Below are 23695 nucleotides of genomic sequence, written 5' to 3' on the forward strand. Positions count from 1 at the left end.
GGTCCACAAACTCAGGGGAGTTTCTGCTAATCAAAACTCTATCACACATCAAGACAACAATGAGGCCTCTTCATCTAGAGCTAATCTACCTCAACAGAGAAAATGGACTAGAGATCACCCATTTGAACTGATCATTGGTGATGCATCTATAAGAATACAAACAAGGAAAGCAACTCAAGGTGAATGTCTATATAGTAACTTTCTATCTCAGGAAGAGCCTAAAAAGGTAGAAGAAGCTTCGTTGGATCCTGATTGGGTTTTACTATGCAAGAGGAGCTAAACCAATTTGAAAGGAATAAAGTATGGAAGCTGGTACACAAACATAAGGGAAAGAATCCTATTGATACTAAGTGGGTATTTGGAAACAAGATGGATGAAAATGACATAGTTGTAAGGAATAAAGCTAGCTTGGTTGCTAAGGGCTACTGTCAACAAGAAGGAATAGATTTTGATGAAACTTTTGCCCCTGTTGCAAGACTTGAAGCCATCATAATTTTCTTAGCTTATGCAGCCCATGCCAAATTCAAAGTCTATCAAATGGATGTTAAAAGTGCTTTTCTGAATGGAGCTTTGGAGGGGAAGTCTATGTCAGTCAGCCTCCTGATTTTGAAGATCCAAATTTTCCAGAATATGTCTACTATCTTTTGAAAGCACTTTATGGACTGAAGCAAGCACCTAGAGCCTGATAACACTTTGTCAAAATTTCTCTTAGAAAATCACTTCACTAGAGGTACTGTTGACAAAACTTTATTCTTTAGAAATGTTCATGGCTCTAGTATACTTGTTCAAATTTATGTATATGATATTATATTTTTGTCTAGAGATGAAAAAGTTTGCAAAAAGTAAGCCAAATTGATGCAAAATAAATATGAAATGAGCATGATGGGAGAACTAACTTACTTTCTTGATTTACAAGTTAAGCAAGTTAGTGATGAAATATTCATTAGTCAAACCAAATATATTAATGATCTGTTGAAGAAATTTGATCTAATGGATTGCACATCTGCAAAAACTCCCATAACCACAGCAACTAAACTTGAATTAAACACTACTGAAAAGTTTGTAGATATTTCAAGCTATAGAGGCATGGTTGGCTCACTTTCATATTTAACAACTGTATCACATATAATATAAATGAGGGTTATTTTTATAAATATATGGGGGAACTTAATTGTTACAAAAATGCCATCCAACATTTGTATATAAAAATGTTACTATAACTTTAGTTAAGATATCTGATTCCGATCGCATACCCCGTTTTCTTTTAAAGAAATAAGTATCTACGATAATTAAAGTGGTACTAAAAACAAAAACTTTTATGGGTGTTGGCCCTAAATGTCACTTGGGGGTTAAAAATGAACCTAAAAGTCACTTCAAAACGGTACATCGTGTACCGTTTATGCAAAACACATAAAACGAAATTTCGTGTAACATTTTGACATTTTGAATTATTTTTTATGCGCAAAACGGTAGATAAAGTTCCGTTTCAGTACAAAACGCGATAACGCTACTTCAACCACTGTTTTGCACTTTATAAAAAAATTAAAAAAAAAAATTAAAGTATCAAAACGGAAGACGAAGTACCGTTTTACATTTTACCATTATGAAGTGACATTTTGGGTCATTATTTTTAAAAGTGACATTTTGGACCATTTAGCACTCAAAACTGCCAATTTGGTACATTGTTCAACTTTTATATGGTTCAAATTTGTTTATAAGAACTTTTTTTTATAACGCATTTAAAAAACATTTAAACATGAAATCCGGCCATCAACGCTATTCACACGTTTTATTCGAAACCGACAAGTCAAACAAGACGTGCTTAAACGTGTTCCGTCCAAACTATCAGGAGCATTAACCAAACAACTCCATACACACACAGTCTATACGTACAAGATTTCTGTCTTAAGTTGACAAAAAAGGAGGAGTTAACAAGAATCAAGAAAAAGATGGGCAGTGAAGCTGAGATCACAGAGCCAAGAAAACCAAGATTCTTGTGCCTGCATGGGTTCAGAACAAGTGGTCATATTCTCAAAACTCAGCTTAAAAAATGGCCTGAATTTGTGCTTGATAAGCTTGATTTAGTTTTCCCAGATGCGCCTTTTGATTGTAATGGAAAATCTGAAGTTGAAGGAATTTTTGATCCTCCTTATTATGAGTGGTTCCAGTTTAATAAGGTCAATCTCATCATCTTGTACTTTTGTTTTTATATCTGTCACATGTATGTAATGTATTTGTGAATATGTGTGGATGTAATGTATTTGTGAAAGATAGTATTTTCGTGCAGCCCTTTTTTTTAATGTGAAAGATAGTATTTTAATGGAGTTTTATTTGTGTGTGTGTGAGATAGAGAGTGTGTGTGTGTGAGAGGTGAGGGTGTGTGTGTTTGTGTGTGAGAGAGAGATAGAGAGGGAGGGAGGGAGGGAGGGGGGAGAGAGAGAGGGAGGGGGAGAGAGGAGGGGGGGGGGGCGAGAGAGAGAGGAGAGGGAGGGAGAGAGAGTATGGAGCTCTTTTTTGGTGAAAGAGCATTTTCATGGAGCCCTTTTTTTGCTGAAAGATTGTATTTTAATGGAGCCTTTTGTATTGTTGATAAAATTTACAGGAGTTTACAGATTATACTAATTTTGATGAGTGTCTTGAGTATATACAAGAATGTATGATTAAGCATGGACCTATTGATGGCCTGCTTGGATTTTCACAGGTACACTCTTTTATGGGGTTTAACTTTATTTTTTTTTATTTTGTTCAGCAAGCTAGTCTTTTTTTAAAATAAAAATGTACATAAATAAAATATGTGTTGGTGATGAACAAATTTATGTTTGATTCTTGATTTATTCAGGGATCCATATTATCAGCTGCATTGCCTGGGTTACAAGCCAAGGTATGCGATACATGTTTCGTTCATAGTCTTTTTTACTTGTATAATATATAAATTTTTGATACATATTTGTTGTGGTGTTTGAAATTGTGTGTAGGGTTTGGCTCTCACAAAAGTTCCAAAAATAAATTTTTTAATTATAATCAGCGGGGCTAAGTTGAAGAATGAAGCTATAGCTGAGAAGGCATATTCAAACACAATTAGTATCCCGTCTCTACACTTTTTAGGTAAACATCTGTTTTTGGTGAGATTTAAGCGTCAGTTTACAACTGATATAGTTTTGCTGATAGATATCATATGAATTTGATACAACAGAAGCAGGGAAACATATATATTTTTAATTAGAAGGCTCTTCAAACAGATGCAGCTTGGAATATTAATATTCATCAACATAAAAAAATGAAAGTGAATTTGTTAGATGTGATAATACGACAGTGAATGTGCTAGATATGAAAGACAAATAAGGGCAGATTAAAACGTGTAAAACGAGATGGTAATACAACTTTTTTAAGCCATACCTCTAGCTCTCTTTTTAGATGGTTAAGCTCTGTAAAAATTAATCATCATTTAACATTTATTCTTGACAAAGGAAAATCCCCTCTTGTCCTAGGAGCAGGTGAGGTATGTGTACATTTTACGGTTACCAAACCCTACTTCTATGTAGGACAGACATAACCAAGTATTGTTTAGTTTGGTTTGGTTTCAAAATTCGAAAAAAGTTTAATCACAAACCACTTGAAAATTAATGCAATCCCAAGTTTTGACAGTTCTTTGAGAAAACATTTGAAAGATCCCTGTTTCGTTTGTTTCTTTTTACAGGCGAGAATGACTTCCTGAAACCACATGGGACTGATCTCCTAGAATCATTTGTAGATCCTGTAGTGATTCATCATCCCAAGGGGCATACAATACCAAGACTTGGTAATATTTCAAATATTTGTCTAAAGAGACTCTAGTCTTTGATATTATTTTTTGTTTCTATAGCAGGGAGAATATTATTTATGACCAACATGTTGATATTATTACAGATGAGAAGGGTTTAGAATCAATGCTGGGTTTCCTTGAAAAGATACAAAAGGAAGTGACCCACCAGGAAGGTCTAGAAAACTGCTTTGAGGAATCTCCGTAAAATATAGAAAGATATACAATTGAGCTTAATTTGAAATTTCGTCTAGTTCAGTTTGATTCTTATGCTTACATGCTTCTTAGCTTTATCAAAGTATTGATCTCTACAATTTGTTGCATTAAGAATAAGCAGCAACTTATGTTGTGTAATTCAATATTTTTGTCAAAGTTGCATCAAAGTAATTGGATCCGTATTGATGTTATTAGTATAGTAATGGGAGGAACCTCTCCTTGTATGTTATTATCTCTGAGCTCTCCTCATATGATATTATCTCTGAGTAAATGTACATCTCCTTGATGATCTCACCCATTGTTCGTGTTCCCTCTCTACTTTCTTCCATATATCCAACCCCTCTTCAACAGATAGTTAACTGCTTGTTGATTGTTACTATAATAGAAATGCTAAATGTGTTTGCACTCTTGTCTGTTCAGTGCCGTATTTTTGTTTTCACTTGCAATCTTGTTTTGTTTATTAGATAAAAATAAGATATAAAATGAATCAGTCCGGCATATGGTGGATGGTAAAATTAAATTAAGCTGAAATTAGGACTGACAGCCTCTTCAGTTTCCTGTTATGAATTAGTTCATTTTCTCCCTCTTTTATTTTGCTTGTTAGCTTTTCTTGTTATGTTGGCCGATGTCTCTTTGTGAATTTAGAGTATCTATGAAGCAACTGAAGGTTAGTTGGAATCGCCTAGAAAGAAAAATGATAGTTACTGCCTTTGCTGGTGTATGTTTCAGTTTAAATAGCGCGAGTTGAAGTGGTATAATATTTATACATCAGAGAACACATACGTACAATCATGTTCACTTTAACATTTACATGTTATCCTTATAGTTAGATAATACATTCTTAGTAGTAACAGCTGAACCATAGCATAATATTTTGATCATGCGATATAGAGGCAACATCGTCTCTGATTATGTTGCTAATCCATCCAGTTTCCCAGCCACCAAACAAGACTCCATTCCCAGACTGCCTCCTTTTTATATTCATACATACTTTTACTTTGAACAAACAGGTGTAGTTTGGGAAAACTAACTTAAAAATGGGGCAGTGAGGGAATGGAGTCCACCAAGCAATATAATGCATTTGAAACAGTGATGTTTCTGTTGTTATAGTACACAAAAGAATCTGTCAAAGCTGGTCCTGTACTTAACCGAATCTTAAATAATACTCCATCGGTCCCAATTTATCTGTGTTGTTTGACTAAAAATCATTCTTATATTATATTTAAAAACTATAAATTACATATTGAAGTAGATTAAATATACTTTTTATAATAGTTTGGAATTATTAAAATGAAAGTTTTTGTCAAAATTAAGTCAATTTGATTATAGAAAATCGAACGTAAATTGGGACCATAAAATAAGACAGATAAACTGGGATGAGATTGTTTAACAGTTTCAACACTTACCTAGTCAATGGCTCAACAAACAATATCATTCATCCAACAGCTAGTTTTTTGTCAAGCATCTCTATATGTGAATGATACATTCATAATTTCATATAGTCTACCACTTTACATTTCTCTTCACAAGAATCTTTTTAGTTGTCAAGGAATTCACAGCAATCAAGAGTAGAATGGGGGGTGAAGTTGAGATAACAGAGCTAAGAAAACCAAGATTCCTGTGCCTTCATGGGTTCAGAACAAGTGGTCTTATACTCAAAACTCAGCTTGATAATTGGCCTGAACTTGTTCTTGATAAACTTGATTTAGTAATCCCAGATGCCCCTTTTCCTTGTACTGGAAAATCTGGTGTTGATGGAATCTTTGATCCTCCTTACTACGAGTGGTTCCAATCTAACCAGGTCAAAATGATCATCCAGTACTTCTTTATCATACAACATATGTTTACAATTTTCATATGTATGACAGGCAGTACTTTTATAGATGTATGAATTCATTACCTTGAAAAAAGGGATTTTTTTTAACATGCATTTTTTAAATTTACAGGAATTGACAGAATATACTAATTTCGATGAGTGTCTTGATTTCATACAAGAATTTATGATTAAGCATGGACCCTTTGATGGTCTGCTTGGCTTCTCCCAGGTACACTCTTTTAATGTTTTTGTACATTAAAATCTGTTTGTGATTGTCAACTGTCAATTATATGTTTGATTCTTATTTATTTAGGGGTCCTTGTTATCAGCTGCACTCGCTGGGTTACAAGCCAAGGTATGCCGTAAATTTTGTATTGATATTTTTATTTTTTGTAGTTTTATTCGACACATTTGAATAGTAATTTGTTGTGTGTTTGAAATCTTGTGCAGGGTTTGGCTCTCACAAAAGTGCCGAAAATAAAATTTCTAATCATAATTAGTGGCGGTAAGTTAAAGAATGAAGCATTATCTGAGAAGGCATATTCCAAGGCAATTAGTTGCCCATCTCTGCACTTCATAGGTAAGTATTTGGCCTCGATTGGATTTTTAGCATTTGTGTATAAATACAACTGATAATCTGATATAGTTTAGCTGATAGATAATCATATGAATCTGATGTCGCATAAACAAGGGAACATAATTTTGCCTAATTGAGGGATGTTTAATGGCATTTAGTTTGATATATTAATATGTAAAACTGAAAGTAAATGTGCTAGATGTAGCAACCAACATTGTCAAGATACCCACACCTTTCAGGGTTTCCACATTCCGAATGGAGGTGCAATGATATTGATAGTGTAAGACACACACACAAGAAAAACTGTAAGAGGTCCATTGATTCAGTTTGAACCTTCAATTTATTTAACTTAAATATTGAAAATGTCTAGTTCGGGGCGAAAATGGAAAAAAAGAACAGGGTACCAATACCAACGTAAAAAGACAAACAAAGAAAAATTTAAAAGATGTAATATGAATGAGAATAAAAGTACAGATTATTCTAGAGACAAAAACAGTGGACGCTAGGGTGACCAAACTATTTTAGTTTTTTTACAACATTTTTGCGTAGAATGATCAAGCTGACGCTCTCAGAAATTATGGTTGTTTGACGTTTGTATTTTATAAGCTAGATGGACGATGGTTAATGATGTAAAAAGTGAAACAAAGTTTTTGCTCGTACCTCTAATTTTATGTCAAGTCAGTTAAGCTATGTAAAAATTATTGATAATTTATTATTGATTCATGAGAAAGGAGAATCTCCTCTAGGGAGCAATAATAAGGTCCGCGTACATCTTACCCTTCACAAACCTTTCTTCCAAGAAGGCGGACAATACCAAATAATATTTAGTTTGGTTTTGTTTTTTTGTTGAAGTTTGGTTTTGTTTAAAAAATAAGAAAACAGTACTTCAATTATGATTCACGAGAAACTTGAAACTTTACGAGATCCCAAGTTATGACACTTCTGTAAGAAAACATTTGAAAAGTCTCTGTTTCTGTTTTCTGACACTTCAGTAAGAAAACATTTGAAAAATATCTATTTTCATTTTATATTTATAGGTGAGACGGACTTCGCGAAACTAAATGGGATTGATCTTCTAGAATCATTTGTAGATCCCATAGTGATTCATCATCCTATGGGGCATACGGTACCAAGACTTGGTAAGTTTCAAATAGTTGGTGTTGTAAAAGACTTGGGTCTCTTATATTTATTTTTTGTTTAAGTAGCTGAGAGAGATATTATTAATAACCAAAATTTGATTTTATTATAGATGAAAAGGCTTTGGAGTCGATGCTGAGTTTCCTTGAAAAGATACAAAAGGAAGTCACTGACCAGGAAGGTCAAGAAAAGCACTTAGAGGAAGCTCCTTGAAATGTAGAAAGAAATACAAGTGAGCTTGTTTGTTTGGGGTGTATTCAATCCAGAATAAGAATGAGCTTGTTTGATTTTGAAAATCGATGTGTTTTTAATTTCGATTATAAAAAAATTCATTAAAATATGAAGATATTTAATTTAAAATTTCAAAAATCCTGAATGTGTTTGCACTCTTGTCTGCTCAGTGTGGCATTTTGTGTTTTCATTTGGAATGTTTTGTTTTTATAGTTAGCATTCAAAGAACACGTACCTACTGAACTTATTTTCATATTATGCTTTATAGTTGGCATTCTCAGTAGTAGCAGCTGAACCATAGCTTAGTCTTGTGATCATGGGATACAGAGGCAACATCGTCTCCGATTTTGTTACTACTACATCCGGGCTCCCAGCCACCAAACAATATAATGCATGTGAAACAGTGATGTTTCTGTTGTAATAGACTAGTAGTGCATAAATAAGAATATGTCAAAGCTCTCCTCGTGCATGTATAATTAATTAGCAAAAAAAAACTGTTAAAATTGGACGCGGACTTAAAAGGATCTTAAATTATTTTAAACAGTGTCAAGCCTCACTTTGCTTTCCAAGTCAATGGCTCAACAAACATCATCATTCAATATCCAACAGCAAATTTTTGTCAACATCTCTACATCTGAATGATAGTATATACATATAGTCCCCACAATTTTTACTATAATATTTTAATCAATAGCTCCTTCACATTTCTCTTCACAAGAATCTTTTTAGTTGGCAACAAGGATTTCACAGCAATCAAGAGTAGAATGGGGGGTGAAGTTGAGAGAACAGAGCAAAGAAAACCAAGATTCTTGTGCCTTCATGGGTTCAGAACAAGTGGTCTGATATTCAAAACTCAGCTTGATAATTGGCCTGAATTTGTTCTTGATAAACTTGATTTAGTAATCCCAGATGCCCCTTTTCCCTGTAACGGAAAATCCGGTGTTGATGGAATCTTTGATCCTCCTTACTATGAGTGGTTCCAAGCTAACCAGGTCAAATTAATCATCTATTACTTCTGTAATATATAGTACATATGTTTATACTTTTGATATACATGACATGCAGTAGTATTTTATATTAATATGAATTCATTATCTTCAAAAAACAAAAGAAATTCTTTTTTATTATGTATGTTTAAATTTACAGGATTTAACAGAATATACTAATTTCGATGAGTGTCTTGATTTCATACAAGAGTGTCTGATTAAGCAAGGACCCTTTGATGGTCTGCTTGGTTTCTCCCAGGTACACTCTTTTAATGTTTTTGTACATTAAAATCTGTTTGTGATTGTCAAATGTCAACTGTATGTTTGATTCTTGATTTATTTAGGGATCCTTTTTATCAGCTGCACTCCCTGGGTTACAAGCCAAGGTATTCCATAAATTTTATATTGATACTTTTCTTAATTGTGTATTGTTTGACACTTCGGAATAGTAATTTGTTCTGGTGTTTGGAATCTTGTGCAGGGTTTGGCTCTCACAAAAGTACCTAAAATAAAATTTCTAATCATAATTAGTGGCGGTAAGTTCAAGAATCAAGCTCTATCAGAGAAGGCATTTTCCAATGCAATTAGTTGCCCATCTCTGCACTTCATAGGTAAGTTTTTGGCCTCGGTTGGATTTTTAGCATTTGTATGTAAATACAACTGATATAGTTTAGCTGATAGAAAATCATATGAATCTGATGTCGCATAAACAAGGGAACATAATTTTGCCTAATAGAGGGCTGTTTAATGGTATTTAGCTTGATCTATTAATATGTAATGTGGTCAACATGAAAACTGAAAGTAAATGTGCTAGATGTAGCAACCAACATTGTCAAGATACCCACACTTTTCAGGGTTTCACATGCTAAACAGAGGTGCAATGACATTGATAGTTGTAAAGACAACAAAGAACACACACCAAGAAAAACTGTAAGAGGCTCAATTTTTATTCTATAAACTAATCTTTAACAAAATTGATATAGTTTGAACCTTAAACTTACTTAAATTGAATACTGGATATGTCTAGTTTGGGATGAAAGAGTGACCAAACTATTTTATCCTTTTACAACATTTTTGTTGAGAATGATCAAGCCGATATTCAAAATGCATATAACACTCTCAGAAATTAAGGTTGTTTGACATTTGTCTTTTACAAGCATCTGGTTAATGATGTAAACAATGAACACAACTTTTTTACTCCTGCTTCTGATTCTCTGTTAATTCGGTTAAGCTATGTAAAAACTATTGATAATTTATCATTGATTCATGAGATTGGAAAATCCCCTCTAGTCCTTGGAGCAATGATAAGGTCTGCGTACATCTTATCCCTTCCCAACCCCAATACCAAATCATGTTTAGTTTGGCTTGGTTTAAAAATATGAAAACAGTCCTTCAATCACGATTCAGGAGAAACTTAAAACTTTACGAGATCCCAAGTTACGACACTTCTGTAAGAAAACATTTGAAAAGTCTATGTTTCCCTTTTTTTGACACTTTTGTAAGAAAACATTTGAAAAATCTCCGTTTTCGTTCTTTTTTACAGGTGAGATGGACATCCTGAAACCAGATGGGATTGATCTCCTAGAATCATTTGTAGATCCCATAGTGATTCATCATCCCGAGGGGCATACGGTACCCAAACTTGGTAATTTTTAAAATAGTTGGTGTCTGAATATCCTCCGGTCTGTAATACTATTTCTTTTTTGTTCAAATAGCAAAGATACTATTATTTATAAACAAAATTTTGATTTTATTATAGATGAGAAGGGTTTGGAGTCAATGCTGAGTTTCCTTGAAAAGACACAAGAGGTCAAAGGAAGTCAAAGTTCCTTGAAATATAGAAAGATATACAAGTGAGCTTAATTTGAGAGCTTCTGTAGTTCAGTTTGGATATTACACTACGTGCCTCCAAACATTTTCCAAAGTATTTTTATCGCTGAAATTTGTTAATCTGCTTTGAGAATAAGCAGCAACTTATGATATGGGAGGAATTAGTTTTGGCCAAAGTTTAAATATAGTAATTGTAACCGAATGGATATGATTAGTAAATTAGCGGGGGAATTCCTTCCCCGTGATTATTTTCTCTGAGTTTGTATCATACAAAGTCAGAAATACTTTAAGATTAATGTACACATGACGTAGTATTTTTTTTAATATCTTTCTGCAATTCTTTTCCGTTGGCTAATATTTGAATCGAGATGAATGTACAAAGTCAGAAATACTACAAGATTAATGTACACATGAGGTAGTGTTAGATGAAAATTAGATGTAAATGAATGAAGCGCAATGTAGTCAACTGAGCTATTGAGGTCCTCGAGATTTTTTTTTAAAAAAATTGGCCGACGGTAATAAGCTAGTTACTGTTTTTACTGGTGTCTGCTTCAGTTCAAATAGAGCAATTTAAAGTAGTATAAAATTTCCACATTCAATGAACATACGAATAATCATCTGCACTTAAACATTGCCATGTTATGCTTTATAATTAGCATTCTCAGTACTAGCAGCCGAACCATAGTTTAACATTGTGGTCGTGCGATACAGAGTCAAGATTGTATCCAATACTAGTTGCTACTACATTCAATGTCCCAGGTCCCAGCCATGAAGAACAATGATGTTTCTGTTGTAACAAATATAAGAATCTGTTAAGCTCTCCTCCTAACAGCATGAGGTTTTAGTAAAGATGGACGAGGACGTAACAGGATCTTATATTATATTTATTAGTCTTAACACTCACCTACCTTTCCAAGTCAATGGCTCAACAAACATCATCATTCAAGATCCAACAGCTAATTTTTGCCAAACATCTCTACATATGAATGATACATACATATAGTCCACACAATTAACCACTTCACATTTCTCCTGACAACAATCTTTTTAGTTAAAATGGGCGGTGAAGTTCAGATAACAGAGCAAAGAAAACCAAGATTTTTGTGCCTTCATGGGTTCAGAACAAGTGGTCATATTCTCAAAACTCAGCTTAATAAATGGCCTGAGTTTGTTCTTGATAAGCTTGATTTAGTTTTCCCAGATGCTCCTTTTCCTTGTACCGGGAAATCTGGTGTCGATGGAATCTTTGATCCTCCTTACTATGAGTGGTACCAATCTAACCAGGTCAACTACTAGAGCTTTCTTATTGTATACTTATAAGTATGCATGTATTTGTTAAAGATGGTATTTTTTATTTAGCAGAAAAGAAAGATGGTAGATTTGAGATCATCAATTATTGTATTCGAGAAATGGAGGGAGCTCTTAGGTTCTTTTATTTGAATTTACAGGATTTTACAGAGTATACTAATTTTGATGAATGTCTTGAGTATATACAAGAGTGTATGATTAAGCATGGACCCTTTGATGGTCTGCTTGGTTTCTCCCAGGTACACTCTTTTACAGGGTAGAACTGTTATGTTTTTGTTTCACATTGTCAAATGTCAACTATATGTTTGATTCTTTATATATTCAGGGATCCTTTTTATCAGCTGCACTTCCTGGGTTACAAGCCAAGGTATGCAATAATTTTTGTATCGATACTCTTCTTTTTTGTAGTATTTTTCGACATTTTGAAATTGAAATTTGTTGTTGTGTTTGAAATCTTGTGCAGGGTTTGGCTCTCACAAAAGTTCCAAAAGTGAAATTTCTAATTATAATTAGCGGTGGTAAGTTGAAGAATGAAGCTTTGTCTGACAAGGCATTCTCCAACGCAATTAGTTGCCCATCTCTGCACTTTATAGGTAAATCTTTGGCCTCGGTTGGATTTAGCATCTGTATATAAACACATCTGATATAGTTTAGCTGATAGGTAATCATATGAATCTGATGTCACAGAAACAAGGGCACAATTTTTTGCCTAATTAAAAGGGCTGTTTAATGGAATTTAGCTTGATCTATTAATGTGGTCAACATGAATACTGAAAGTGAATGTACTAGATGTAGCAACCAACATTGTCAAGATTCCCACACCTTTCATGGTTTCCACATACCGAAAGGATTGTAAAGACACGCACACAAGAAATTTAAGTACATGTACTATTGAGATGAGAATACACAGTTCAGATTATTCTAGGGACAAAAACAGTCGACGAAAAAGTGGCCAAACTATTTTCTTTTTGTTGAGAACCGATATTTAAAATGCATCTATTTCTCTCAAAAATTATTGTTGTTTGATGTTTGTCTTTTATAAGCTAGATGGTAGATATTGTAAAAAAAAGCTTTTCTTAGTCCTACGCCTGCCTTTAATTCTCTGTTAAGTTAGTTATGCTATGTAAAAATTATTTATAATTTATCACTGATTCATGAGAAAGGAAAATTCCCTCCAAACTAAGGCCTGCGTAGATATTACCCTCCCAAGTCCCAACTCTACTCCCCAGCAGGCGGGGACACGACCATATTATGTTTTGTTTGCTTTAGTTTATAATAAAAAAAAAGTCCTTCAGTCACGATTCACAGAGACACTTGAAACTTTAAGAGATTCCAAGTTATTAGACTTCTGTAAGAAAACATTTGAAAAATTTTAGCAAAAAAAAAACATTTGAAAAATCTCTGTTTCCTCTTTCTGGCACTTCTGTTGAAAAATATCTGTTTTCGTTCTTTTTCACAGGTGAGATGGACTTCCTGAAACCAAATGGGACTGATCTCCTGGAATCATTTGTAGATCCTATAGTGGTTCATCATCCCAGGGGGCATACGATACCAAGACTTGGTAATTTTCTAAATAGATGGTGTCTGAAGAGACTACAGTCCCTAATATTTCTTTTTTGTTCAAATAGCAGAGAGAATATTATTTATAACCAAAATTTTGATTTAATTATAGATGAAAAGGGTTTGGAGTCAATGCTGAGTTTCCTTGAAAAGATACAAAGGGAAGTTACTAACCAGGAAGGTCAAGAAAAGTGCATAGCGGAAGCTCCTTGAAAGCTTCTGCAGTTCAGTTTGGATCTTATAATTACGTGCTTCCCAACATTTATCAAAATATTTTTTTCTCTGCAGATTTTTATCTGCGTAGAGAATAAGCAGCAACTTATGATATGAAATAAGCAGCATTATAGTAATTGTAATCGAACTGATATTCTTAATAATTTAATGGGGGAATTCCTTCTCAGTTGGTTAGTTTCTCTGAGTTTCTATCATACAGTGTCAGAAATACTACAAGACTGATGTACACATGAGTTGGTGCTTTTTTCAGTTCAAATAGAGCAAGTGCTATGGTATTTCCACATTCAAAGAACACATACGTATACACTTTAACATTTTACGTTATTCCTTATAGTTAGCATTCTCAGTAGTATCGAACCAAAGGCTAATATCGTGATCATGTGATACAGAAGCAACATCGTCTCCGTTTTTAGTTGTTACTACATCCAATGTCCCGGCCACCAAACAGGATATGCATATAATGCACTTATGTCTGTAATGGAGTACTAATATTAGAATCTGTAAAGCTCTCCTTTTAACATCACGTTTTAGTAAAGCTGGAGAAGGACTTAACAAAAACTTATATTATATTAAACATACATTAAACAAGCTTAAATATGCTCAACTACCTTCCATGTCAATGGCTCAAATATCTTTCAATATCAACCAAGCCTGTTTAAAGAAACAAACATACAAGTTCACACAACTTTAACATCATATAAATAATCAATCACTCCTTCACATTTTTCTGCACAGCAATCCTTTAAGTCGACAACTAAGAACTCACAAGATTCAAGAATCAAGAGTAAAATGGGCAGTGAAGTTGAGATTATAAAGCGAAGAAAATCAAGGTTCTTGTGCCTGCATGGGTTCAGAACAAGTGGTCATATTCTCAAAACTCAGCTTAAAAAATGGCCTGAATATGTTCTTGATAAGCTTGATTTAGTATTCCCAGATGCCCCTTTTCCTTGTACTGGAATATCAGGTGTTGCTGGAATCTTTGACCCTCCATACTATGAGTGGTACCAACCTAACAAGGTCAAACTAATCATCCAGTACTGCTGTATTATATTGTATACAAGACATTCAGTTTTCTATATTAGCATGGATTCATTTTATTCGAAAAAACATAGAAATTCTTTTTATGATAAATGTTTAAATTTACAGGAGTTCACAGAGTATACTAACTTTGATGAGTGTCTTGAGTATGTACAAGAATGTATGATTCAGCATGGACCTATTGATGGTCTGCTTGGTTTTTCACAGGTACACTCTTTTATAGCGCAGAATTACTTTTTTGTTTCACTAATCTCTGTTTATGATTATCAACTATATGTTTGGTTCTTGATTTATTTAGGGGTCCTTCTTATCAGCTGCACTGCCTGGATTACAAGCCAAGGTATGCAATAGATTATTTGTTGATACTTTTGTATTCATAATCTGCAGTATTTTTAGACATTTTATAATGGAAGTACGTTGTGGTGTTTAAATTTTGTGTAGGGTTTGGCTCTCACAAAAGTACCAAAAATAAAGTTTCTAATTATAATCAGTGGCGGAAAGTTGAAGATTGAAGATTTATCTAAGAAGGCATTCTCAGACGCAATTAGTTGCCCGTCTCTGCACTTTTTAGGTAAATATTTGGTTTCTGTTATAATTTACTTGATAGATAATCACATGTATGTGATGTTAACACAAACAGGGACACATAATTTTTCTAAATAAGAAAAACATGAAAAACTGAAAGTGAATGAATTTAGCTTGATCTATTAGTAAGCAATCAACATGATAAACTAAAAGTGAATGTGCCAGATATAATAACCACAAGGAAAACTGCTCGATGCTCCCGAAAACAGGAATAGGGGGCGAAAGAGAGAACAAACTGCTCGATGCTCTCACAATATTCGTTGTTAAGAATGATCAAGCATGATATCCAAAATGCATCTAGACAGCTTATGATGCAAAAAACGAAAAAACTTTTTTTAGTCCTACCTCTAGTTCTCCATTAAGTCGGTTATGCCATGGTAAATTTATTTATCACTTAACAATAAATCATGACAAGAGAGCAGTAGTAAGGTCCGTGTACATCTTACATTCCCCATAATTTTCTTCTGAGTAGGAGGACATACCGAGCAATGTTTAGTTTGGTTTGGTCTCACAAAAATACAGTACTTAATTCACGAGACACTTGAAAATAAATGAGATCCCAAGCTTCAACAGTTCTCTAAGAAAACATATGAAAAATCTCTGTTTTCTTGCTTTTATTACAGGAGAGATGGACTTCCTGAGACCACAGGGGACTGATCTCTTAAAATCATTTGTAGATCCTGTAGTGATTCATCATCACAGGGGGCATACAATGCCAAGACTTGGTAATTTTTAAAAAGTTACTGTCCTTAAGAGACTCCGGTCTTTAAAATTTCTTTTTTGTTTACATAGTACAGATAATACTATTTGTAACCAAAATTTTGATTGTATTACAGATGAGAAGGGTTTAGAGTCAATGCTGAGTTTCCTTGAAAAGATACAAATGGAAGTTACCAACGAGGAAGGTCGAGATACCAACCAGGAAGTTCAATAAAAGTGTTTAGAGGAAGCTCCTTAAGATATAGAAATATATACAAATAAGTTTAAATTTGAAAGATTGTGCAGTTAAGTCTGATCTTGAAATTAAATGCTTCCCAACTTCATCAGAGTATCGATCTGTGTTAAGAATAAGCAGCAATGTATGATGTGGAAGTGAATAATCTTTGTCAAAGTTGCATCATACTAACTGTATTCAAGTTAATTAATGGGAAAAATCCTGCTTCAGTTGTTTTTTTTCTGGCATACATAGTCCAGAAAACTACAAGATTAATGTACACAAGATTAGTGATCCCGTCTTTTCGTTTTTATCTGTATGTTCTCTGCTCTTGCTTTGGCTTGAAACTAAAATTTGAATGGAGATAAATGTACATATCCCTTGAACTGAATTCTGACCCAATGTTCCTGTTTCTCGCTAATTTCTTTCATCAACTCTACCTATCTTAGACACGTAGTTGGTGAACTGTGTCGCATATATGTTTTCACTTGCAATGTTGTTTTGCTCTGTAGATGAAAGTAAGATGTAGCATTAATCAGTCCCTAGATGGTGGGTGCAATGCAGTCACTTAAACCATTGAAGTCCTTTTTGAGATTAACAAAGTTTTTGTGCATAATTACAGAAAAATGATAGTTACTGCCTTTCTGGTATGTTTCATTTTCAACAGGATAAGTGGTATAAAATTTTCAGATTCAAGAAAAACATACGTGCAATCTTGTACACTTGAACATTTCCATGTTATGCTAAACCATTAGCATTCTCATTGAGTGATCATATGATAGAGAAGCAACACTGTCTCCGATTTGCATATTATACATTGATGTCTTTGAAATTCGTAGGCTCAACAGAATTAGTTAAAGTGCAACTGTTTACGAATGAGACAGTCTCTTTTGTCTTAGCAAATGAGACAGACTGTATCTAAATGAGACATATATTCAGCAGAATGTAAATTGCAGAAATATAAACATGCAATGCTGGAAATATGTTAATGCAAGAACACCAAATCTTTTCACTTGGTTCAGCCCCTATACCTAGTCTATGGCCTACATCCAAGTCCCCATGCCAACTAGCATAGAGAATGTATTATATCCACTTAAATAAAGTACTTACAAACTTTCCTTGATTACAATCTTGACCCTGAATGAAAGAACCCTTTCCCTAGCACACAACTACTTGGCCTTGATCTTGTAATCAATATTCCCACAACCCGGGACAAGTGATACAATACACCTTTCTTTCAAATACAAAGATAATAACGTGAAAGATTACAACTCAACTATAAACTCTTAATTAACTGGATAATCAATGAATGTAATTAAGAGGATGTTTTTCTCAGAAAGATATAAGATGGAAAGTGCAGAGAGTTGTCTGTTTCTGAAAAACATCAAATCGGTTTATATAGAAAACATGTAACGGATATAATGTATTTCAAACTCTTTTAAAGATAATAATAGATAAGATTAGGTTTGAAATATTTGAATGTATAAAACAAGTTATCCGTTAGTTTTGTTTCTTGAAAGAGATAAACCTGAGAGAGATAAGGAATTTGTAATATGTTAGGTTTATCTAAGATAGAGTTTGTTTTGAAAAGATAAGTCAAAGGTTATCCAGTTAACTAAATTAACATTTAAACAAAACTCTAATACTTATCTAACTAACTAACAATCTGATTTGCTGTAGACTTCTTCAATGCATCATCAGAAATCACGGATTAACATTCTCCCCCTTTTATGATGATGCCCAGGGTAAAGAAGTGTTATGCTCCCCCTATCAAAAATACTTTAATCTCCTGTTGCAATATGTTAGATGAAAACAGTGTATATATGCAACAATCAGTTGATAATCATGAGAATATGCAAATGAAACATATGACTAATCAAATGAGACAGGTAAACAAATGGGACAGCAAATAAGATTAAAAACCAAGATTAAAAACCAAGCACTCAACAGTACTTAAAGTTATAAAACCTTAAATATTTAATCCAGCACATAAACCAGTGATATCCAACCTAAACAATATTCAAAAACCAAGTCTTAACCAATACACACAACACAAACCAGATAAAGCGATCGTCTTAAACAAACACATTAAAAAAAATTCTCCCCCTCAACATCATAAAAGGCGGGTAAAGAAACTAGTCAGAATCATCAACATCGACAGGAGCAGAATCTCGAGTCTTTCTCTTTCCCTTGTTGTGGTAAACTGGAGGATCACCATACTCGGAGAACAGCTTGTCTAACTTGCCTTCATCTGGAGCTTTCCCATCCCTCTTGCGAAGCCATTCCAAAATATACGAACGATATTCAGCACGAGTCATCCCAAAAGCTTCGGGTGGAGGAACTGCAGGCAGGGGCAAAAGAGAAGTAACCTCGGCCAGAGTCATATCACCAAGCCAGTCCTTTTTCTGGTGCCATGGCATGCTACGAGTAGAGACCTGCTGAGATATGTACTTGGTTTCTGTACCAAGTTTATAGAAGAGCTTGACAAATTCTTCCTCCCAAGCCTTGGCAGTGGTAACCATCCCCTCATGAAGCACACCAAACTCAAAATCTATAGCCCTACTCACCTTCTTATCATGGACATGTAAAATCTCCAACTTAGCATTTATTGATTCAAGAGAAGCAATAACAGACTTATTAAACATCTCATAGGAGGCACGCATCATACTGACTTGTGAAGTCAGGGATGCCAAGGACTCGATAGAAGCAAACTGAGTTTTAAGAGACTCCAAGAGATGGTTGTTTTCAGAAACTTTTGACAACAACGATTTCAATAAAACAGAGTCCTCTTGATCAGGATCAGACATATAGTGAGGAGACTCAGGAAACGAACCAAACGACTTATGACCCTCACCAAAAATAAGAACACCAGACTCAATAATCTCAATATTATTAGCAGACAGGACAGACATATCAAACATAGTAGACACTGGCTCAGTGTTATCATCATCAGAAACAATAGAAAAATGTCTAAAGATCTTTGTCAACAAAGCAGGAAATGACAAGTTCATAGACTCATGAGACGCACAATGACTCATGTATTTGATAATCAACGAAGCAATATCACAAGGAGTTTTAGTCATGAAAACCGAAATTAAAACAACATCTTGATAAGTTACACGGTCACGACCGCTCTTTCGAGGCAAAAGATTTGTATGAAATAATTTAAAAAGCAATAAAGCAAGTGGAGTAAGATCATGTACCATGGGCTTAAGAGAGGTACCGATAAAGTTCTCACCAAGAATCACTTTCAGTTGTTCTTCATACTGTAATCCTGGAAACTCCATGAATGCTGCATGCGTGGTATAACAGGGACATACACCTTTTGCTTAATTCGAATTCTGTTAGAAGGAATTTAAATTTTATTATCAGATGCCATGCCATGAGTTATATTAGAATATACTGTAATACTCCTCTTTATATAAGTATACATTCAACCAATACACCTAATAAATAGGTAACCCTAACCTTATCTAAAATTCAAAAACTACTTTATCTAATAAATATTTAAACTCTATTTTTAACAACCTAATTAAAATTAATCAAAAAAACAATTCAAATAATTTTGAATTATTATTTCCAACACTTTTATTTACTAAATTAGAGTCAACATATTTAAGGGTGAAAAGGAAAGGCAAGAATCGAATACCTCCTGTTTTAGAACTTGTGAAACAATGAGATGAGAGTATGACAGTATAGAATATCCTGGAGACTCAGAGAACGGAAGATTTAAGATAGAATACTCCACTAATACGTCTCTAAATAACAAATTAGGGTCACAACAAGGGCCTAAATGGCTGTTTAATTGCTTTTATAAGCAAAGCTAGGTTGTCGACAGACCTTCTAGAGCTTAATCCTTCTAATTGGACACTTACCGTAACTTTAAAGTGGCAAAACTAGGGGACTCCCCGAAGGCATGCCTATAGGCATGCTTTTTGCCATTTATCAATTAAATATAATAAAATTTAATAAATAATTATTATACTAATATATAGTGAATTTGAATATAAAATTAAAGTTAGTTGACAGTAACAATCAAATACCATCATAATACTCATTTAAATTAATAACTTTTTAGATACTAGCTTATAACCCGTGCGATGCACGGTTTTTTAAAATTTATTTGTTTTTTTTAAATTTTTTAAATTTATTTTAGAATTTTTTAATATAGGATATTATTACTCTTGATGTTTGTATTTATATTGTTATTATTTTTTTACAGTTTGTTGAAATATTATTTCAACAAATATGCAGATATTGAAAAGTATACGAATTTTGAATTTAATTACTTTTTTGTCATGTATATTATATAGCTATTACAATTATATCATTGCATCATATTACAGTTATATCATTACATCATATTTTAGTATTCGGGGATTAGTAGAACAATCCTTTTTATTTATGATTGATTGAACCTCTAATCATATTCTATTTAGAATCGTATTCGGAAATTATATCGTATTCTCGTGTTTGAATAGTATTAGAACAGTGTGATTATTTTCTATTCGGCTAGGATGTTATCTTTATGATTCAACGATTGATATTATTTTGGCGGTACAGGACCATAACTACCAAATATTTTGATAAGATTCGTCTTAAGGATATAATAAGGATATAATTAAAATATATGTAAATATTTTAAAATTATATTTGTTATTTCTTGATATTTCTAATATTAAAATAATTATTAAAAAAAAATAGTAAAAAGGCATGCCGAATCATGAAAAGGCATGCCGCGCTAATTGACGTCATGACATGCTCATCTTGGCATGCCCGTGCCGCTGTGACATGCACCCTAGGCAAAACCGAAAAAGTTTAAATAAATAAAAAATCTTGTTGTGCTTGTAGAGTAACCGGTTAAGGTTAAAGGATCCAATATGATCATATAATTAATACTCCCTCTCACTCGAGAGCCCCATATTATTTGAGGCATAAATTTGCATTTCGTATTATTATGAAAATATCTGGGGTGGTATGGAACCGAATCTTAGTCCCCTAACACATACGGATGATTGATTAATCTGGCCCTAGAATTTTTGTACAGCGCTCTGTCTAATGATTAATATAGAGAAACAAGAATATCCATATCAGTTTAGCACTCTACTTTTTCTTTCCAAGATGTGCTTTACATCATAGTCTAGCTTCTTTTCCGAAATTTAAGACTTAAGATGCAAATTCCGGTGTCTGAAACGGCTACTTATCATGCACAAGTGGTATATCAGTCTTCTACTTAGCCTTAATCACCACTGTTAACAAGTTCATATTAAAACTCTGAGACTCTCTCTAATTTAACTAGAAGTTCACAGTTTGGTAAACATTTAGACAGAGAAATTTACTCTAGAGCTCTACTTGGACCTCCACTTTGTCACCTGATATTACACACACTTTTATTTATTTTTTTTAATCGAACTTTAAACCTCTCAGAGTTGCGCTGTCAACATAGAACAATGTTCAAGAATTATAATCAAAATGAACTAGCATTCTCTAAGAATTTTATGGTTGTTTTATTTTTCATGCTAGCTGCTAAATGATGCAAATAATCGCATACATATTTCCAAGTCTTAATTCTGGTTTCAGTAGATTAAGGGCCCATTTGTTAAATCTGAATCACATTTGCTGAACCAGTAAATTTTTTGGACAATCTGAACGAATGGTTATTCTGAACACCCAAATGATTCATGCTGTTTGTTAATTTCTTTTTAAAATTTATCTGGATAGTAGTAATTTATTATTGCACCCTGCTATTACTGAATGATTAATATCGTTTGACAAACAGTATCTATTTATCACTGAATGATACCAAAATAGTATTTTTTTAATAGTTTTGAAAAATGACAAATCAACTTAACGATGCTAATACAATTTAAAAATTATTCAATGAAAAAACATAACTATAAAATTTTCAAGAACTTTCCTTAAAGTTTCTGAGCAATTTGATCACGAAGATCATTCATATATTGTGTGACTTGAGATCCCCACTGTGTGTCATTCATTGGTCCTTCTAAATCTTCTTCATCTCATTCTCCATCACTAACCGACAAGGAAGCTTGATCACATCGATCAAATAATTCATCTTCTAGTTTTTTCTTTCTTATGAAATTGTGAACTGCAATACAAGCTATCACAATATCTCGCTGCGTAGAGAATGAATATGGAGCCATCTGTTTGAGGATCGAAAATCTTGCCTTTAACACACCATAAGCACGCTCGATAACATTTCTTAATTTTGCATGTGCATGGTTAAATTTTTCTTCTTTACTTAAAGCACGCTGACGACGAAAATCTGTTAACCAATATCTTGTATTACGATATGGGGTTAAATATCCACGAGTATTTGTATATGCCGCATCACAAAGATAATATTTATCTGTCATATAAAGTATAATATGATAGTTATATAATGTACAATGTACTTAAAATATTTCAATTTTGACTTTAGTAAGAAGATAAGGAATTACATACTTGGTGGGGGAACCGGAAACCCGGAATACGGATCAAGTGCAACTTCTGTTAATATTCTGGACCCATCCAGCCCAAACAAATGTAAATATCATATTAAAATCACATACAGCTAAAACATTTTGATAACAATCACCTCTTCCTCGGCCTCTATATCGAGCTTGCTGGTCGGCTGGAATGATTGCATGAACAAGTGTACCATCAAGTGCTCCAATTGCCCCCTTATAACAAAGAAAATATACATGTTAAACGTGTCACTAAAAATTAATAAAGAATTAAATATTTAATTATTAAAAAATAACTCGAGAAACTTGAAAAATGAATCAATGCTTACTGGAAATTTTTTTAGCAGCTCTCTTTGTCTCCTTGAAATATTTGAGTTTGATGTAGGCACTATAATTTCCTTGGCAAACTCCATCATTCCATTCAAAACCTCATGAAAATATTTATGTGCTGCTTGTGTGGAGTGTTGAAATCTATTTTTAATCTTTATAAAGCGATCATTGTGGCTTATAACATGCAAGAACATAGCTATTTTTTCCTCTACTGTTGAATATCGACTACCTTGAACCCAACCACGTTCTTTAAAAAGGTTGCAAAGTTCAATGTAGGCAACACGAGAAAGGCGCATCATATCTTGACACTGGGTATTAGAACCATTTAACAACTCCGATGTATAAGCATATCCAGGCAAAATTGAATTATTATCTTTTATTCTTGGCACACTTCTCGAGCGCAAATTTCTCAGATAACAATACATAATCATCAAACACAAAAGCTAATCTTAGATTTCCATTGCTAGCCTAAATAATGAAAATGACACTATAAGTAAAGACTACATATCAAATTAACAAAAAATATAACTAAAAACACATTAAATCCAAGTTTCAAGAAACTACATGCATTACAACTAAGAAAAAGTTTCAAGATACAAAAAAAACTACATCCACTACCGCTAAAAAATATCAAGTTTCAAGATGCA

At 33.4% G+C, this 23695-nt stretch overlaps 5 protein-coding genes across 8 annotated transcripts; 4 read left to right on the forward strand and 1 right to left on the reverse strand.

Moving 5' to 3' along the window:
* The first annotated feature begins 1780 nt into the window (after positions 1–1780).
* LOC141706987 (uncharacterized) lies at positions 1781–4374 on the forward strand. The gene is made up of 6 exons (XM_074509916.1): positions 1781–2177; positions 2603–2701; positions 2840–2881; positions 2976–3105; positions 3698–3799; positions 3907–4374. Exons 1-6 carry the CDS (start codon positions 1950–1952, stop codon positions 4005–4007), a joined length of 702 nt encoding a protein of 233 aa, XP_074366017.1. The 5' UTR covers positions 1781–1949; the 3' UTR covers positions 4008–4374.
* Positions 4375–4520: 146 nt separating this feature from the next.
* LOC141706988 (uncharacterized) lies at positions 4521–13922 on the forward strand. 3 transcript variants are annotated; one of them, XM_074509919.1, is made up of 6 exons: positions 4521–5816; positions 5962–6060; positions 6145–6186; positions 6282–6411; positions 7446–7547; positions 13573–13922. In XM_074509919.1, the coding sequence occupies exons 1-6, from the start codon at positions 5589–5591 to the stop codon at positions 13671–13673; spliced, it is 702 nt and encodes a 233-aa protein (XP_074366020.1). In that variant the 5' UTR covers positions 4521–5588; the 3' UTR covers positions 13674–13922. The 3 variants fall into 3 exon arrangements, with proteins under 3 accessions (XP_074366020.1, XP_074366019.1, XP_074366018.1); XM_074509918.1 differs by lacking the exon at positions 13573–13922 and adding an exon at positions 7658–7874; XM_074509917.1 differs by lacking the exons at positions 4521–5816; positions 5962–6060; positions 6145–6186; positions 6282–6411; positions 7446–7547 and adding exons at positions 11312–11876; positions 12041–12139; positions 12226–12267; positions 12364–12493; positions 13360–13461.
* On the forward strand, positions 8070–10916 carry LOC141706986 (uncharacterized). Of its 2 annotated transcripts, XM_074509913.1 has the most exons (6): positions 8076–8768; positions 8923–9021; positions 9107–9148; positions 9244–9373; positions 10306–10407; positions 10522–10916. In XM_074509913.1, exons 1-6 carry the CDS (start codon positions 8415–8417, stop codon positions 10617–10619), a joined length of 825 nt encoding a protein of 274 aa, XP_074366014.1. In that variant the 5' UTR covers positions 8076–8414; the 3' UTR covers positions 10620–10916. The 2 variants fall into 2 exon arrangements, with proteins under 2 accessions (XP_074366015.1, XP_074366014.1); XM_074509914.1 differs by lacking the exon at positions 8923–9021 and having other exon boundaries at positions 8070–8768.
* A 561-nt stretch (positions 13923–14483) lies between the features above and the next one.
* LOC141685633 (uncharacterized) lies at positions 14484–16458 on the forward strand. The gene is made up of 6 exons (XM_074490728.1): positions 14484–14711; positions 14841–14939; positions 15031–15072; positions 15174–15303; positions 15941–16042; positions 16154–16458. The coding sequence occupies exons 1-6, from the start codon at positions 14484–14486 to the stop codon at positions 16249–16251; spliced, it is 699 nt and encodes a 232-aa protein (XP_074346829.1). The 3' UTR covers positions 16252–16458.
* Positions 16459–22271: 5813 nt separating this feature from the next.
* On the reverse strand, positions 22272–23473 carry LOC141685639 (uncharacterized). Its single transcript, XM_074490735.1, has 3 exons — positions 23048–23473; positions 22850–22934; positions 22272–22621 (listed from the first exon to the last, which is right to left on the reverse strand). The coding sequence occupies exons 1-3, from the start codon at positions 23471–23473 to the stop codon at positions 22272–22274; spliced, it is 861 nt and encodes a 286-aa protein (XP_074346836.1).
* Positions 23474–23695: the final 222 nt, after the last annotated feature.

The sequence above is a fragment of the Apium graveolens genome, chromosome 2 (assembly GCF_009905375.1).
Source record: "Apium graveolens cultivar Ventura chromosome 2, ASM990537v1, whole genome shotgun sequence".
NCBI lineage: Eukaryota > Viridiplantae > Streptophyta > Magnoliopsida > Apiales > Apiaceae > Apium > Apium graveolens.